This window comes from Ostrea edulis, chromosome 10 (genome assembly GCF_947568905.1).
Source record: "Ostrea edulis chromosome 10, xbOstEdul1.1, whole genome shotgun sequence".
Classification (NCBI taxonomy): Eukaryota; Metazoa; Mollusca; class Bivalvia; order Ostreida; family Ostreidae; genus Ostrea; species Ostrea edulis.
This window is the reverse complement of record NC_079173.1, coordinates 24,868,152-24,886,742: the sequence shown is the minus strand read 5'-3', so window position 1 is coordinate 24,886,742 and position 18,591 is coordinate 24,868,152. Positions and strand designations below refer to the sequence as shown.

General features: G+C 35.0%; 1 protein-coding gene across 1 annotated transcript in view; it reads right to left on the bottom strand.

The window, feature by feature from the left end:
- LOC125665608 (receptor-type tyrosine-protein phosphatase epsilon-like) overlaps positions 1-18,591 on the bottom strand; it is a 38,940-nt gene that overhangs the window by 18,014 nt on the left and 2,335 nt on the right. Inside the window, exons 2-12 of the mRNA XM_056152337.1 lie at positions 14,914-15,036; positions 13,590-13,805; positions 11,760-11,993; positions 10,187-10,339; positions 9,106-9,252; positions 7,432-7,572; positions 4,829-4,969; positions 4,506-4,640; positions 2,772-2,906; positions 1,920-2,037; positions 1,646-1,704 (exon numbers count right to left, since the gene is read on the bottom strand). Coding sequence (XP_056008312.1) covers positions 1,646-1,704; positions 1,920-2,037; positions 2,772-2,906; positions 4,506-4,640; positions 4,829-4,969; positions 7,432-7,572; positions 9,106-9,252; positions 10,187-10,339; positions 11,760-11,993; positions 13,590-13,805; positions 14,914-14,983 — 1,549 coding nt within the window. The 5' untranslated portion in view covers positions 14,984-15,036. The remainder of the gene's footprint in view (positions 1-1,645; positions 1,705-1,919; positions 2,038-2,771; positions 2,907-4,505; positions 4,641-4,828; positions 4,970-7,431; positions 7,573-9,105; positions 9,253-10,186; positions 10,340-11,759; positions 11,994-13,589; positions 13,806-14,913; positions 15,037-18,591) is intronic.

The following is an 18,591-nucleotide window of genomic DNA, read 5'->3' as shown; positions in this document are numbered from 1 at the left end:
CATATGTCATAAAATGCGAAAGAGTTCGACAAAGGGAAATGATTTTTGTGTAACTCGGAACTTGCGTATTATGTTCAAATTGTGTCGAATAGATTCAGAAAGGCAAATTATGGTCAAAATTGGACTCTTACGTGTTGTTACTTAGCAACCAAAACTATTTATTTGTCAATAAAATTGATTGAATTGATTGTGATGTTTTTGTAGTATTTTAAACGACACATCAGCTCATACATTTAGAATTTCCTATTTTTGACTCTGATCTAGTAAAGGGGGTCGTAATATATAGAAAAAAGATTGAAAAAATATGCACTTATATGACCTTTGACCCCATATACCCTCTTTGAGGTCATGGTATACTATGACAAACTTTGTAAAAATATGTTCCCTGTCAAATTCCTAACAAAATTATATGTCATATGCATACCTTAAATCAGGTCACATACAGATTAAAATCGAATTTTAAATTATTGTAATTTAGTAATTAAAAACGTTTAAAAAGTGCCGGTAGAGAAAGGGTTAAGGAATATAAATAAGAAGTTGGGCATACACGCCCCCCTGGATATACCAGAGGCGGGATCAGGTGCCTATAAGTAAGAATCCCCTGTCGACCGGTCGACTTGGTAATCCGAGAAACATAAGCCATTCTGTTAGAATCTTTACATTTAGTAAACAAACTACGTAAAATTGATGTTTGTTTGTAATGCCACAAGAAATGTGAAAAAATTAAGATTTTTCCAATGAAAAAATTACCTTAATTGAAATAGTTGTTATTTTATTATAACATGTATAAAAACCGAGGGAAAATTGGTAGCGGATATTAATTGTCAAACGTATGAAAATGATTTTTTCCCCAAGTATCATCACCAATAGCTTACAATACATGTATATCTTATAGAGGTAGCATTATTTATTCAGAGTATATTAATTACAACGTATACAATACAATCATAATCAATAGCAACACGTTGTTCTTGAAAAACAGTTGTTAGATGATGAAATCACAAGTCAGCACTTGTTAATGTGAATTTAACGACATATGTGAATTTAACGACAAGTGAATTTAACGACATATGTGAATTTAAATTTAACGACATATGTGAATTTAACATGTCAATTTAACGACATATGTGAATTTAACGACATGTGAATTTAACGACATATGTGAATTTAACGACATGTGAATTTAACGGCATGTGAATTTAACGACATGTGTGAATTTAACAACATGTGAATTTAAATTTAACGACATATGTGAATTTATCGACATATGTGAATTTAACGACATGTGAATTTAACGACATGTGAATTTAACGGCATGTGAATTTAACGACATGTGTGAATTTAAGGACATGTGAATTTAACGACATATGTGAATTTAAATTTAACGACATATGTGAATTTATCGACATATTTGAATTTAACGGCAGCGAATAATGACACGGTGAAATAAAACATTAAAAGACCATATGAATTTGGCATAAAATGACCTATTCAAACCCTAAATATACAGAATTATATAACTGGTCAAAATTTACACCGTGAATTATATTCAGGTATTCATTTTCTTATAAAATGTGTAACCGTGTAGTTACAGCGACACGACACTGTTATTTCAGAGTCGCTCGTTTGAGAATGAATGACTCACCTTTCAGGTCATGGACGTCTTGGCTGTCGTAAGTGGTCTGTACTTTTTTCTGTCGAATCCTGAATAAGAGAATAAATAATTCTAGTTACAAGATGTATGTAGTCTACAATCAAATATTATTTTAAATGAATCTAGAACATATATTGAATTGATTTTCTGCATTTCACTTTCCGAAATTTTACTAAGCTCAGAATAGTTTTATGTTTGTTTTCCAAATCACTGACAGTTTCATAACAAATTCACTGTCAACAGAAGATGAAGGAAATGCTGTTACCTGATCAATAAGAGCAAAACGATTAGCACAACAACCACCAATGCCCCTACTCCAGACCCAACTATCACAGGCATACTCATAGAACTCTCCACGGGGTTTTGCGATATTGAAATCAATGCTAAAATAGATATAAGCAATACTTTGTCCCTGTATAACATCGCATTGTGTGTACAGAAGATATCAAACACATGCGCACTTAATGGTAATCACAAGTCAACATGTTCTTTAAGCGCTAATTAAAAATGTAAATATTTGAAATATGCAAGCACATACATACGTTAAACATAAACCTTACATTATGATGCATTGGCGTTTAAGCTATGCATTATTTTTGTCTTGAAAGACGAAATTTTATTGTTGTTTTGCGTCCCATTTAAAAGTCACATACAAATCGTTACCAGCTTTAGATGAAGTGCAATGAATTTTAACCTATGCATGGCATTTGATATACCCTACCGACCCGTGACTTTCTAAAGACGAGTGTTTTAAGGAATAGCCATTACTGATCTGAAATTTCTCAGCTATGACGCTGTGCTAACATTGAAAATTCAAGGATGTTTGCAGTCAGGGATTTAAGGACCCCTGACTTCCTAACGCTGACTACATGGCAAAGGAACAGCCACTAGTAATGTGAATTGTCTTAGAAGAAAGGTGAAGATAACGAACAGTTATCAATCTCATATATCCTAGAAGGAATACAAAATGAATATCTGTAGGACTAGTGACTTCCTAACGCCGAGTGCTGAGCGAAGGAACAGCTACCACTGACTGATGTGAAATGTCTTATCTATGTCTGGGTTTAGTATCGAACGTCTTCACCACCAGATTACCAAGTAATTTCCAAAATCTTACCCTCCACACAGCCATCACCCTTCCATCCTTCCTTACAAATTCCTTGACAAGATCCAGTCACGTGATGACAAGTATCGTTTTCACAGTTTCCACATTCTTGTGAACAGTTCGATCCAAAGTAGCCGAGAGGACAAACTGTTAATAAATATATTAATGATTATTTACTATGCGACATCCTTTCTCATGATATGCATGTATCTTTGAAAATAGGCGACCGAGAACGCAGAAAATTTACGAGTACGAAATTTAATGGTTAGCAGGTTTTCATGTCTTCTGAAATCTCTTGCTATGGCAAAGAAAAAAGAAGAAATCTCTTGCTCTGGCCTTCAACGCAACAATCAGATTTATCGACGATGTTTTATCTATTAACAATAATCATTTTCATTCACATCTCAATTCGATATATCCCTGTGATCACGAAGTAAAATAAAACAACAAAGTCCTCCACATTTACTTCGTACGTGGGTATTTTATTGAAAATAGATATTAACTGCAACTGACAACTTAACTTTATCACAATTAAACAAGATGATTTCCGTTTCTCCACTGTCAATTTCCCATATTTATGTAGCAATATTCCATTATCACCTGCACATGGTATTTGTACCCCCAACTGATTCGATACTTAAGAGTTTGTTCTTCATATAATCAGTTTTCAAATCGAGACAGGCAACTGACAAACAAGTTGATGTTAAAAGGGTTTCAGCAGTCTCGTTTAAAGTCAGCATTTCGCAAATGCTATGGTTGTTATTACGATCTACATGTACTTTGCCAATACAACCTACCATAGGGTAAAATGCTGTGTGACGTGTTTCATACCAATTGTTAGATTGTTTGTGGCACACTTATTTTGACTACGAATTACTCCGTTTAAGTGATCAAGATACAGGGCTCACTGCGGGTATGTCCAGTCGACAGGGCATACTTACTCCTTCCAGGCACCTGATTCCACTTCTGGTATATCTAGGGGTCCGTTTATGCGAACTCTATTATGTATTCCTTTTGGGAGTTATGAAATTGATCAATGTTCGTTATCTACTTCTTTCATCTACAGAACATTAGCTCGATAAGTAACTGTTTTTCAAAAGCGAGTTTGTGTACCTTGAAACCATTTCCGGTATTATTCGTGTTAAATAAATATGCGCCATCTCCAAACTCCAAATTTTAAATGATTAAAAATAGCCAAGAACATACAATAAAACAGAAAGGTAAAACATGACGTGTATCGTTAATTTTTCATGATGTCGCCGTATGTTGATAAACTTTGTAGCAAATCAATCCTCATATAGAGTCCTATGTTTCCTGAGAAAACGAGCCAGGTATAATATTTCAATGAGAAAATGGGTAACACGAGAGACATATGTAACCTTGTTACATGTATAACGGCGTAATATGTCGTTATAACTATACGTACTCGTTATAACTGCATACTGAATATTTTATTACAGCGATATTTACAGGATGTTTATTTCCTTACGAAGATATAATTAAGACGCCATAACGATTTTACTCGGAGAGATAAATTCGCTTTGATTATCACGATATACAATTTTCTTGTTATCACGAAATGGCGATAAAGCTTTAATGAGATATGAAGTCGATATCTCATAATAACGATTAAGATATAATAGAGTAAAATCAAGTTGTCATTTCTTTTATTATATGATTCTTAACTGGATTGGGGAATTGCTATTGAACTTGAGAACCTCACTGATATGATAAAATTAATTGTACCTAGGTCACACGTGGCTCCAGTCCAACCATCAAGACAGCCGTGGTCACATGACCCAGTGACGTGATTACATGTCATGCCGATACACGTGTTGCAAGTTTTGTTGCACTCGTGGCCATAAGTCCCAAGCGCACAAGCTGAATTGGAAAAAAAAAATATATACTATAACTCAAAATACAACACAAAAATGTAGAAGTTCTTCAGAATGAATTCAAAGTAAAGTATAACTTGTAAACTATGACAATCATCATGAACGTCTGAAGTATAAAAAGACATCTTTTTCAACATGCATTGTTTCACTTCGGAAAAGAAAACAACAACATACTTTCATTGCATCTTGACCGAGACCATCCCACGTCACATCCAGTCGGACACATCCCATCAAACCTATCACACGATACATTCTGATAACAGTGTCCACTGCAATTGTACTTGCAATTATCTCCGTATGCGCCGTCGCTGCAAGCTATGAAGGAAATCATGCATGAAAAAGTGAAGATAAGGACAATGATCATACCTATAAAGAATACAAAATCAAGAGTATGGCAAACATGGACCCCTGAACACACCAGAGGTAGGATCGGGTGCCTAGGAGGAGTAGCATCCCTTAATGATCGGTCACAGCCGCCGTGAGCGCTCGATCTTGATCAGCTAAACGGAGTAATCCGTCGTCAAAATAATTATGAAAAGAAACAGTTGGTATAACACACGTTGGACAGTATTCGACCGAACGGCATGATGCATTTACAAATGGGATCATTATAACGACCATAGAATTTGCGAAATGTTGACGTTAAACGAGACTGTTTATACCCCTACACCATCAACTTGTTTGTCAGTAGCCTGTCTGGATTTCAAAACCGATGATACACATACCATGCTCTTGAGTATCGAAGCAGTTTAAAAACATAAACACCACGAGATTGATCAATGTTCTTTATCTTCGCATTTTATGCAGGTGATAATGGAATATTGCTAAATAAATATGGGAACACTTCTAGTATACACGGTCCTCAAAATATGGCGCTAAAATGCCGAATGCGGTTTAGTATAGATATACGATCTCGTGAACGGTAAAATCGTTAAAACGGCAAAAAATCGCAAAAATACGCCCAAAATTGAATTCCCTTTGTAAAATGCAAAAAGACGTAAAGTTTATGTTTCAAAATAGATAGAATGTGTTGTTTAAGAAATTGTCACGTGTGCGTTATCTCACGTAATTCTCTGGAATATTCTCATCACTGATGTTGATGCACATGTACAAGCAAACGTATTTCCATCTGGGATTGAAAAAGGATATTGATTCTTCCTATTCTACGAAAAATATTTTAGTAAGTACGACATTCGAAAACAAAACCCTTTAAAAACGTTTTAGACCTAATCCACAATTTAACCCACGGACAATTTCGAAATTGGGCTGCCCTCAACATCCTTGCTTATTTTTTTTTTTAAATCTATGTAATAGACTCACATGATCAGCTTGAATTATCGGGAGATGGGTCCCTAAGCCCCCGCTAAATTACGCTCAAATGCCACTGGGCTTTCTAATCAACTTTATTACAGATTTGCGAGTTTCACGTCTCAGCATCCGAGGCGAAAACGCAAATGGCATCGTGTTTACAGTCTGTTAAGCAACGGCAAGGGGAATAACTGCTCATGCACAGTCGCGTAATATTGGGTACCGGTATACTAGAAACTTCCCTAAACATGGAAAGCTGATGATGAAGAAGCTGAAGTCATCCCGTTTGACATAAAGTTGAATTCTTAATTTGCTGTTAGCATCTGTGTTCAATAAAATATCTAGCTATAGTAATGAAGCATATGTTGGAAATTATGTGGTTTCTTTGATTTCAATTTCACTGAATCGAGAAATGAATGAAAATAGGTGTTGTCGATAAATAAACCGTCGTGGATATATCCAAATGTCAAATTCAAGGCCACATCAATTGGTTTCTTTTCATTTAGAAGCTTTTAAATAAAACCCGACTCGTACGAATATAAAAACATGCCAGCTAATGTAGGGGTTCAACTCGTGTCCATGGGAATTCCAACAGACTGTTGGAAGACCTGATCAACAAAGACTACGTAGATATTGTTAAAGAAGAACTTCAGTATCTTTTAAAATCAACTTCAGAGTAATTTTGCATATTATCAGAAGTGGTGTTTAACAAATTAATCACTGATCATCAAATGACAGGCGAAGATAACGAACAGTGATCAATCTCACAACTACCACAAAGAATACAAAATAGAGAGTAGGGCAAACACAGACCCCTGGATACACCACAGATGGGATCGGGTGCATAGGAGAAGTAAGCATCCCCTGTCGACAGGTCACCATGAGCCACATATCCCGATACGAAAAAGCCTGGTTTTTCAATGATTGAAAGTGTTGAAAAGTCACACGTTCTGATATTGTTTTACGATTTCAAACGATTTCTTTAGGATTCGCATTTAATCTACACTACTTCTCGCATACGTTGTGGTACAATACGTGTTTCCTTCACAGCAGCAACAATTTTCGTGAGGAGTAAAGATAAGTGAATGGTACAACATTAATTTATTCAATTCAGTAATGTATCTCTGTCAGCGTTTTTGTGAAGGTTTTGAATCAGTTTTGGTACGGCAGTAAGTTTCACTTATTTGCAGACATTTATGATCAGAATTTTTATCAACGACCTCGCTTGGTTATTTTAAATCCAGAATCAGTGCACCATTGCCCAGATCTTCTTGTTATAATATAATACTAACTTTGAAGCACAAAACTTTAAAATTCGAATTTGGAAAATTTTATACTTCAGCTTCGTTTGGATTCATCCTCTGTAGTGATCTTCAATGTACGAGTACATATAAAATTCTTTTCAATCGAAAGTTTCAATGACGAATCCGTTTGTTTTCTTTATCAGTACTTAAGTATTTCACACCTACCTTTAAAACATAGGGAACCTTCCCAACCTTTTGCGCAACCATCTCGGCATCGTCCATTTGCATTGTCACAAGTCTGGTTCTCGAAGCAGTGCCCACTACACTGGTTTTGACAACTGAGGCCGTACCAACCATACTCGCATACTGTAAACGAAGTTCATTTTACGAATAGACTACTATACTATTGAAAAACAAGCATTCTGAGAGGATTGCATAGTAATACATAATCCCCTACCGGAGGCAAAAATTATTGGACTGCAACAATATTCGAAGTTCATTATGACACTAAGGTTATGTTACAGGAGAAAATTGGGAAACAACTACTATTCAGGTACAAATACTACACCAGGAAACCTTCAGAATTGATCTGTAACTTGTTATGGGAAAGCAATCATCATGATATACTAAATATCAAATGAATATATGTAAGCACAAGAAAAACAATTAGGAAAACTGACAATTCATGCTATTTTTCTACGTCCAAGGGCCATAATTTAGAGAAAAATTAAAGGATGAAACCACATTCGTATTGGATCTGTACACTTGCTATGGCAAAGCAATGTACCAAATATGAAATAATATTTGCAAGCACAGCAAAAAGGGTTCGGAAAACTGATAATTAATTGCTGGTTTTCTAAGTCCAAGGGCCATAACTTTGTGAAAAAGCAACGGAAGAAAACCATATTGTTGAGTGTGGCGGAAAACATCAATCAATCAATCAATCATCTGTAACTTGCCATGGTAAAGCAATGTACCAAATTTGAAATAGATATCTGAAAGAACAGAGAACAAAGTCCGGAAAACTGATTTGCAGAACGGACGGAGAGACAGACAGACAGACGGACGGAGTGCAAATCTAAAGTTTCCTTCACTAAGCCACTAGACGAAGATCTTCAATGTATTTTCTAATTTGGGTTTTTGTTTTTGCTTACCATCCCATTCGAGATTTCTGGGATGTCAAAAGTTAGAGGTGAAGAACCACATATTTTGTAGCAACAAAGAATCTGTGTGTTTGTTGTACTTCCCATAGAGAATTTTTCAATCATATCAAGAGTTTTCAAGACATCACCAGTTGTAGGTGACGTACCACAAATTCAGCTTATGACAGTAGCAGTGAGGGTTCTTTTATGCCTGCCACAACACGAGACCTGCTGTAAGGCGATATCCGAAAGACCCGTGATTCTCACTTTTAAATGCCGAGCTAAACCACAGTCACTGGATGAACACAAAAAGAAAATCGAAATTCATAAGAAAGGAGTCTCAACAGAAATACATGCCAATGTATGGGACAATTTTAAGATGTGACTCCGTTGTTGATGAAAGAAACCAGGATCATTTAGAACAAAGCATAAGCCTGATTATTCCAATTAAGTCTTTTAACTCAATCAGAACAGGTGTTTCTATTGCCCCATATTACACTCGATAATTTCAATATGCAGAATTTTTGTTTGTTATCAGTTTTTGTAGTTTAATTACAGTGCTAGTTTTCTTTTCTGTTTAGTTTTCTTTTCTATGTAAGTATCCTATCGTCCTAAAGAAGGGACAGGTCGTCCCGAAAAATTGAAAATTCAGTGTGTGTGTGTGTGTGTGTGTGTGTGTGTGTGTGTGTGTGTGTGTGTGTGGTATCCACAGAAACTCACATTTAGGTATGGAAAGAACAAAGAAATAGCAAATTACTTTGTGAACAGGAGCTTCCTATGTATCCTGGTTGACAACCGTTGACACAGGCCCCGTCCACGTGGTCACAGTCCTCGTTATTCACACAGTTACCGCTACATTTGAACAAACAGTCGGAACCATACCATCCGCTTGTGCAAGGGGTATCTAAAATGATTATAATTATCTGCATATTACACGTACATTCTACTTCAGTCACATTTATTTTTTCTACGAGTCTGATTCATTCGTAGCTTTATATTTAGAGATACTGCCATGCTACATTTGTTATAGATTTATACTTTTCAAAAAATGAAATCAATATGATTGAAATATGATTTGTATTTTAGAACTGTGCAATAATTATACTTAACATGTCATGAGTATGGTATATTCTATAAAGACGGCAGTGATAAATTTACGAAAGAAACAAGTCCCCGCCATTTTTGGTTTCTATAATAATTGATTACTTATGTTTTAGCAGCCAAAAAAATAAATACATATTTTATGACAGTAACATCACATGATCAGAATAATAACATTCTTGATGCAGAATGCTTGGTTCCTGTCCCTTTCAAAGCACAAGGCCAAGAATTGAGTCATAGATTGTTGTTGGTTACGCAGCACATTATTGATGATCGATGGAGCTGATCATAAAAGAATAACATTGTATTTTTGTTGATATTAAAATCGCCAAGATTAATAGAGTCTGGTGTTTCTGCTGATGGTGCAGCATATGAATTCAGATGCGCTGAATGATGGAGAGCGAAAAACCAAGATAATATTTAGATTGTCGTAACATTAATTTTTCTAAGTTAAAGGAGCACAACACCACCAAAAATCAACGAAATTTAGATTCGATCTGTAACTCATTAATATACACCTGTAAAATCTCAAGGCGGTTTTAAAAAAAAGTCCAGAAAACTGGTCGTAACAGTAAGTTTTTATACGTTAAAGGGACACAACTCCACTAAAAAAATCAACGAACCGAAACAAAACTCAAACACGATATGTAACTCATCAGTACAGAATACCTCGTTTCACCTGCATACAAAAAGTCAATTCAATATCTCAAGGCGTTTAGTTAGACTCAACACCCTACCACATTTGTCCCCGGTATAGCCTGGTACACATTCCTTACAGTCCCGCCCAGTGAATCTTGATTGACACTCGACACATCCATTTACTACGTGACATCTCGCGCAATTTTCTACACATTCCGTGCAGTTCTCACCATATTGGTTAATGCCACAGCCTGAAAGAAATCGAAGTGAAATCCCGATAAGGATGTAAATAGAAGAAATAAATTTCATGTTTGAAAATGAATGGTGAAATATCGCAGTTCATACATGTACATGTAACCTCATGTATTTTCAAAAATGAAATATATATCATAAAAATATATAATGGCTATTCAGCTATTTTGTAAACTTCATAGTCATCCACTTCTGATTCATACTTAGATGTAAAACTTATACGGTACCAATTTTGATGCACCAGATGCGCATTTCGACAAATAATGTCTCTTCAGTGATGCTCAACCGAAATCTTTGAAATCCGAAATAACTTTGAAGTTTTAGATCTAAATATAGCCAAAAACAGCGTGCCAAACAAGTGGAGCCAAATTCGTCCAAGGATAAGAGCTATGCATGAGGGAGATAATCCTTAATTTTGCAATGAATTTCTAAATTTTATAACAGCAATTAAATATACATCCGTATTTTCAAGCTAGTAACGAAGTACTTAGCTACTGGGCTGTAGAGACCCTCGGGGACTAACAGTCCACCAGCAGAGGCCTCGACCCAGGGGTCATAATGTAAAACTTATACGGTACCAATTTTGATGCACCAGATGCGCATTTCGACAAATAATGTCTCTTCAGTGATGCTCAACCGAAATGTTTGAAATCCGAAATAACTATGAAGTTTTAGATCTAAATATAGCATACTTTATTAAAGATAGATATCAACGGCAAACTAACAACTCAACTTTATAATAAACGGGATGATGTCCAGCTTCTCCATCGTCAACTTCCCATATTAATGTACATGTAGCAATATTCCATTATCACCTGCATGTGGTATTTATATCTTTCAACAGAATTGATACACAAGAGCTTGTTCTGCGTTTGGTCAGTTTTTAAATCGAAGCAGGTTACTGACAAACAAGTTGATGGTGCAGGGGTTTCAATAGTCTAATTCAAGTCAGTATTTCACAAATGCTATGATTATTATAACAATCTAGTTTGCTAATACAACCTATCATTGGATAAAATGCTGTCGGACGTGTTTCATACCGATTGTTAGGTCGTTTTTTTTTTTGGCACATTGAGTATGATTACGGATAACTCCATTTACCTGAACAAGATATAGGCTCACGGCGGGTGTGAGTTGTCGATAGGGGTACCTACTCCTCCTAGGCGCCCGATCTCACCTCTGGTATATCCAGGGGTCCGTGTTTGCCCAAGTCTCTATTTTTCATTGCTAATAGGAATTATGAAATTGATCACTGTTCGTTATCTTCACCTTTCATAACTGAATTTGGCTTTCATAAACAAAGTGTTTGATTTGATCTCTCAAAATACGGTAATATGTCATTGAAATTATGATAATTTCTATGCAAAGGTTTGGTGCTAATAGCGAAAAGAAAAAGGCTATAATCTTTAAATACATTACCATAAACTTCCACCTCGCAGATTTCCAAAAAGACTTGAGATTGGTCCCAAGGACTAGGAGAATTTGTGTTAAACGATATATACTGAGTCTGTTGATGGCATTCGATTGAGGAAGGCATAGGTATTGGTTTATTATAAGGAGTAGAATCTGTGTAACATGTCTTCCATTCTTGTCCATTAGAATAACGAAGCAAATATTTATGTAGCCTTATGGTGCTTATCAATCCACTGCCTCCTGCAAAATCATACCGATGAATACATTAAAAAATACACAAGCTTTTAAAATAATGACTATAATATCAAATAAAGGAAGAGGCCTATGGGTCACAACGCTCACCAGAGTCACACTCTTCACAAGACTTTTCGTCTTCTTTATTCTCACACAAAAATTTGACCCCATATTGTAACCCCATCCCAGCCCCAGGCGGTCATGACTTACACCCGATATAGGATGCTTCACTATCTATATTACCAGTTTTTGTGAGGAATTTTTCGATATACTTTTTTTAAAAAATATATTCATGTTGTACATGTAGGTAAAATTTGATCCTGAAATATAACCTTACCCTATCCCCCAAGTCCATGATTTAAAAAAAATGAATAAACACAAAATAGGAATTTTTGCATATTAATATAATATTGATAATATGGCCATCCTACTCTTGAACATGATTTTTAAAAACTTCTCTACACACTTTAAATGACTATTTTAGCCACATCCTTGCTTCCCGGCGCCATGGTTTCTGTACTATATCGGAGCGCCTGAATGTTGATATGACTACTCATGGCCAGATGCTCCCATGTAACATTTTGATATAGTGTGGCCCCCACTCTGCCTTCTGGGACCATGATTCGATCAAATTTGAATCTCCAGTATCTGAGGATGACTGGTTTTGAGACGATTTTCAAATTTTCTTGAGATACATTTCCTAACCTACTCGCGGAAAGAATTGATTTGAAAGAACTCGAATCTGAGAATATTTGCATATTGATATGACTAAGTAATCATGACCCTGTTGCACTTGAGATTAAGATTTTCTTCTTTGATCCCCTCAGGCTATAGCAACATATTTTATTTTTTCAAAAACAAAATCCTTGTAAAGTTATTAAAACTTAACACCTTTGCTTAAAATTCATCCACAAAATATCTAAAAGCGCATTCAGCAAGGGATGAATTGAATCATTGGTAATGAGCAGGTTATAAAAAGCGAAATCCGTACCACGTTGTCGTATAACTCAAAAACATACACGTAACTTGATATCAAATTCATTCCGAAATAATTGATAATTGAATAACGTACCGTGAGCAGACAAACGTGTTGCTGTATTATGAAAAATCATTTGACCTACATTATGTGGTTTTTATATAACTTTAGTTTTTTAAAAAGTCATTTAGCATTGATATTTAGTTTTTGTTTGCACGTGAAGTTTTGAAAGTGTATCTAACAACTTTCCGTACTCGTTCGTCCACAAGATGTAACAGCCTTAGAACATCCACGACTGGTTTACTTAACGGTGATTGGTTACCTTGACATTGTGGTGTAATTGGGTTATTATAGTCTGGATTGATTGGATAGATTGATATTCATATTTAAGAGCTATGAAGGAAGTACGATGAAATGAGAATAATCACAAATATTCACAAAGTTGTATTATTTCATCAGTCCTTTAACACAACAAGAGTATTCCTTAAAAATAAACATGTGCCATGTGTATATATATAAAATGAACTCATACAAGGAACATGAAGTAGAAAAACAAGACAGACGAAGGACAAAAGAAATCCCAGAGTATCAGCGATTTACAAGCAACACAAAAATATGATACATACGATCATTACGATACCAGAACTTGATGGTTTTAATGTTATACACCCTCCGTAAATTAATCTGAAGCCAGGCGCTCCTTCTTCCTCCACCTGTGTGAGAACATGACCCGCTAGACATCGAAAGAAGGGTGGGCTTTCCGTCTATTGTCAGTGACGCATTGTAACTGCCAAATGTTGAACTTTGGCTGGCGACAGTAGTACCAGGAATGATAAGTTGTCCTGAGGAAGATAAAGACAGCAGTAGAAACACCTAGGAAGTCCATTCATTTATTTCCTAACGACATTGTCAGAAAATGTCATACCAATTGTTGGTATCATAAAATAACATTACCTATCAGTCATTATGATCAGATATGAAAAATATCATTATTCCAAAGCTATGGTATTCACATGATTACTTTAAAGATCTTCGGTGTTATTCATGAGTGGTGAAGATAACGAACAGTGATCAATCTCATAACTCCTACAAATACAGTGAGGTTGATTTGGAAATCCCCTGTTTAACATGGTCTATTTGAAAGTAGAGCACGCGATCAATAGAAATTCGTTTTGAATAGAAAATTGTTTTGTTTTACTTTTGATGAAATTTGCATGAATAAATATTATTACATTCTCTGCTCATATTAAAAAGGTTACCCTTGTTACATCATTTCTAAAACACTTTTCTAAAGTTTCATATAAATGAAGTTATGGAGCCACTTCATACCGGCTTATTGTATCAAGTGTATACATGTATACATCTCATATACTTAAAAAAAAACGAAAGACATTTCTTGTGTTTTTCATTTTAATAATTTTAATTGCATTTTGATAATAAACATTGTTTTTTTCTGGATTAGGTCAAGCATATTCATATGCAGGGGTTGACTTATTTCAAGAGTGTATGTGATACATGTAATTATGATAATTAACCTTCAGAATTTTAAGCAAGTCCAGCGAAGAGGACCCTGACAGAACATGTGTTGGAATTAGTCCTTGTATTGTTTATTTTAAAAAGCAGTACTACTCATAGGCTGCAAAAACATGTAAGATATATTATATATTACCGTAATAACATAAGTGAAAAAGATACCAATAAGTTATAAAAACAATTTGAAGCACAAAATAGAGCATGTGTCTCAAATATAAAGGACATGTTTATTGATATGTTGAGGATAAACCTCTTTATGTTGTGACCTCTGACCTCAGTTTACAAGCTTTATCTAAAAAATTCCCAATTTTAAGAATAAACATAGTCAGTTATCATTTATAGGGATATTGAAAACTAGATGCGAGTTGAAATGGATATTGTAACGATAGGCGCTTATATATGTTAGTATGTACTTACGATATCCATCGTTCTCGGTATATAATACTGCTAGACAGAGACCCCTGAGGATCCAATGAAGGATAATCATGTTCTTACTTTCTTCTTGTTTTTCCTTCAGAAGCGGCAAATGTCCACAACTCCCTGAACATGGAAAGAGAATGTGATTATATCTACGTCATCATAGAGAATGTGATTATATCTATGTCATCATATGTTTTCTGAATGGATGTTGTCGTTTTTATGTTTGTTATCGTAATATGATAATTTTGTCATCCCTATTTGACAGTGCAAAACAAAAATGACTGTTTTAAAAGATAGCAACAAGAGGTCTCAGTTTAGTGCTACAAAATTGGAAATATATATATTACAATGACCTTTTTGCTCTCAATTTACTGAAAAATTCAACATTTAGAATTCCATAGCTCAAGTGTTGTTGATTAATAGTGGCTTGCAAAATTTGGGGTAGATTGATCAAGACGCTTTTAAGAATTGGTGTTCTGCTCAGAAAAATATATCAACTAAATCAATGAATTCACAACATTTACTTTACTAATTGTATCATAAATTACTAAATTCAAATAAGCGTCTAGAGGTATAAATAATAACGATATATTACATAAAACAGAAACTGTAAAATTGTGCTGATTTTTTTTTTTACGTTTTAATTAAACAATCCTTCCGCCACAAAATGTAGTCCTTTCCCAACCCTTTCAGAAATTGAATTGACATACTTTTTTCGACTAGATATGTTTAAGTAATGAATGTATAATATGGCTGGACCAATTGAATTAGTATTGAACCAGACCTACACAGATCCTGTGCAGTTGTACTCAAAAGCTGAGGAGCCAACTTCCTTAACACTGCTGAAAATATTTCATTTTTGAAATTAAATCTAGGTATAAACTATGGTATCCTGAATAGAAAATCCATTCTCTGATTCGAAACATCGGTATGGCTCACATTTACGTTTTGTATACAGATACCACATATATCTCGTATAAATATTATTACTGCTCATTAAAAAATTAGTGGGTAGCACAGTTCTGATATCACCATGTATTTGTGTATGGAAAGGAGAGTATAACGAACAGTTATCAATCTCATAACTCACATAAGGAATACAAAATAGAGTGTTTGGCAGACACGGACCCCTGGAAATACCAGAGGTGGTATCAGATGCCTAGGAGGAGTAAGCATCCCTTGTTGACCGGTCACACTCGCCGAAAGCCCTATACCTTAATCAGGTAAATGGAGTTATTCGTAGTCAGAATCACTGTGCCAAGAATGGCGTAACAATCGGTATGAAACATGTCAGACAGCATTTGACCAAATGACACGTTGTATTGGCAAATGAATCGTTATGACGACCTTATAATTTGCGAAATGCTGCCTTTTAAACGAGACTTTTAAACTCCTCTAACATCAACTTGTTTGTCAGTAGCCTGCCTCGATTTAAAAATTGATCACAGGCAGATCAAACTCCTGCATTGCGAATCAGTTGAGGAATATAAACACCACATGCAGGTGATAGTGGAGAATTGCTACATAAATATGGGAAGTTGACGATGAAGAAGCTGATATCATCCCGTTTGCTATGAATATGAGTTGTTAGTTTGCCGATGATAGCAATTTTCATTAAATTATTTAAGTCCGAAACAGATGCGGAGGACCCACGTGGTGTCTTTTATTTCGAGTTCACTGGGATATATCGAATTAATATATGAATGAAAATGATTATTTTTGATAGATAAAACGTCGTCGATAAACCTAAATGTCGAGTTGAGCTGCAGCAAGAGATTTTATCTTCTCATGTTCAAGCTTTTGAATCAATTCTGTCTCACAAGAATATAAAAACAGGTCAGTTGACAATGGAGCACAATTCGTGCCGATGGAAATTCCAACAAACTGTTGGAAAACCTGATCACCAAAGACTACGAAGATATTGTCAATAAGGAACTCCTGCATATTTTTAATTTCAGAGTACATGTGCATGAAATCAGAGTTTTAAAAACAAAGTAATTTTTGGATGACTGATCTCTAGATAGGAATATTTCCTTTTCCCATTTTGTTGAAAAAGCAACTGTTTATGAGGTCAAAAAATCTAGTCTTTAATTCATTGTGGGGAATGGTCGTGTAAAGTGTTGAAGTCAAACATATTGATGCTGTTGATTTGAAAACAGTTTAGCGATTTCAAATCTGCTGATAGTACTTTACGATGCTTTTGTTGGTTCTAATTGATCAAATACAGTCTCAATCCTACAATTGACAAACAATGAAAAGAAGTGTATGACACATCATGAAACAAAGGCCTGGGTTATTTCTCTCTTGAAAACTCTCGTACCCTGAGAGGCACGAATGTATTTACACGCGGAAGTAGGACAAATGAAATATTTCTCATTACAGGTGTGAATCTGTACACACACAGCTTATTAACCTTAAGGCCAGATGATATAAACAAATTTTTCTTCCTTTAGCACTAAAGAGTTCCCATGGTTTTGTTGGTTTTGTTTCCCCATTTATAGTTGTTTGGAACTCTTCTCTGTTTAAAAAGCAGGAAAGGGGGTCAGTAAACAATGTAAACAATTATGGTGTCAGAATCATTCAGGAGGAAAAAAATCAGGAAAAATTATTAGTAAAAAACGTCATCAAAGGTTACAGAATGCTAAGAAAGGTTATGCATTATACCTTGGATGTAAGATAGTGAATGTTGATGCCAATACCAACGTGGTGATCGAGGAGAAGTTAGATGAATCAAGAAAAAAGTGTTCGTCTTGTGATAATTCACAAGAATGCCTAGGAAATGAAGACATGTATCCATCTGATGTATCAGAGAGTGAGGAATCGGAAGAAGAGCATGAGGAGATGATTTGCTGGAGAGGTGGGAGACGAGTTGTGGAACTTGGAATTCTAGTGGACAATTTGGAAAAAGGTTGTGCTGCGTGTGGTAGACCACTAGATTTAACAACGCATAAGACATTGTGAGGACGAAAAACGGTATGGACTTGAATCATTGCTATATATAAGATGTCAGCAGGAAGCATGAAGTCATCTTTCTCCTGTTTCTACTGGGAAACGTCATAATGCAGAAACTAACGTAAAATGGCGCATCAATGAGATCCTGTATTAGGCATTTCTTTATTTTTTCCAGAGATGAATAGCAAAGGAAAACCAAGAGTGACCAAAAAAAAAAAAAAAAAAAGTAAAATCATAAATGCCATTGTAAATTGTTTTCAGAAGTTGTAAAATTTTACTCTTATATTATGGGAGATAACTCTTCTTTGTCTTGAGAAAATCAGCCAATGTGAATTTTAGAATTTTGCTTCTAGTCAGAAAATTCACCCCGTATGGTATATGATTTTTAAGTTTATATTACACTTTAAACATTAAGTCAACATATAATGAAGTTTATTTTAATTTGTAAACCTTTACTGAGGGTGCAATATCCATATATGTAATTTTATTGAAGCAGCAATTGATATTTTCCAAGTGTAAAATTTGTAATGCATTAATATTTTACATGTTATGTTGTAAATCTAATATCAGTACACTCTGTTCTCCCTGACAACCATTCTGCGAGGTATAGAAAAGGTAAACAAATGAAGAATAAACTAATTTACCATGATAACTATTGTTTTGTACTTTTTTGGAAATACGGAAAATATTTCACTCTCCAAGTCAAAGGGGAAAAGAATTCAA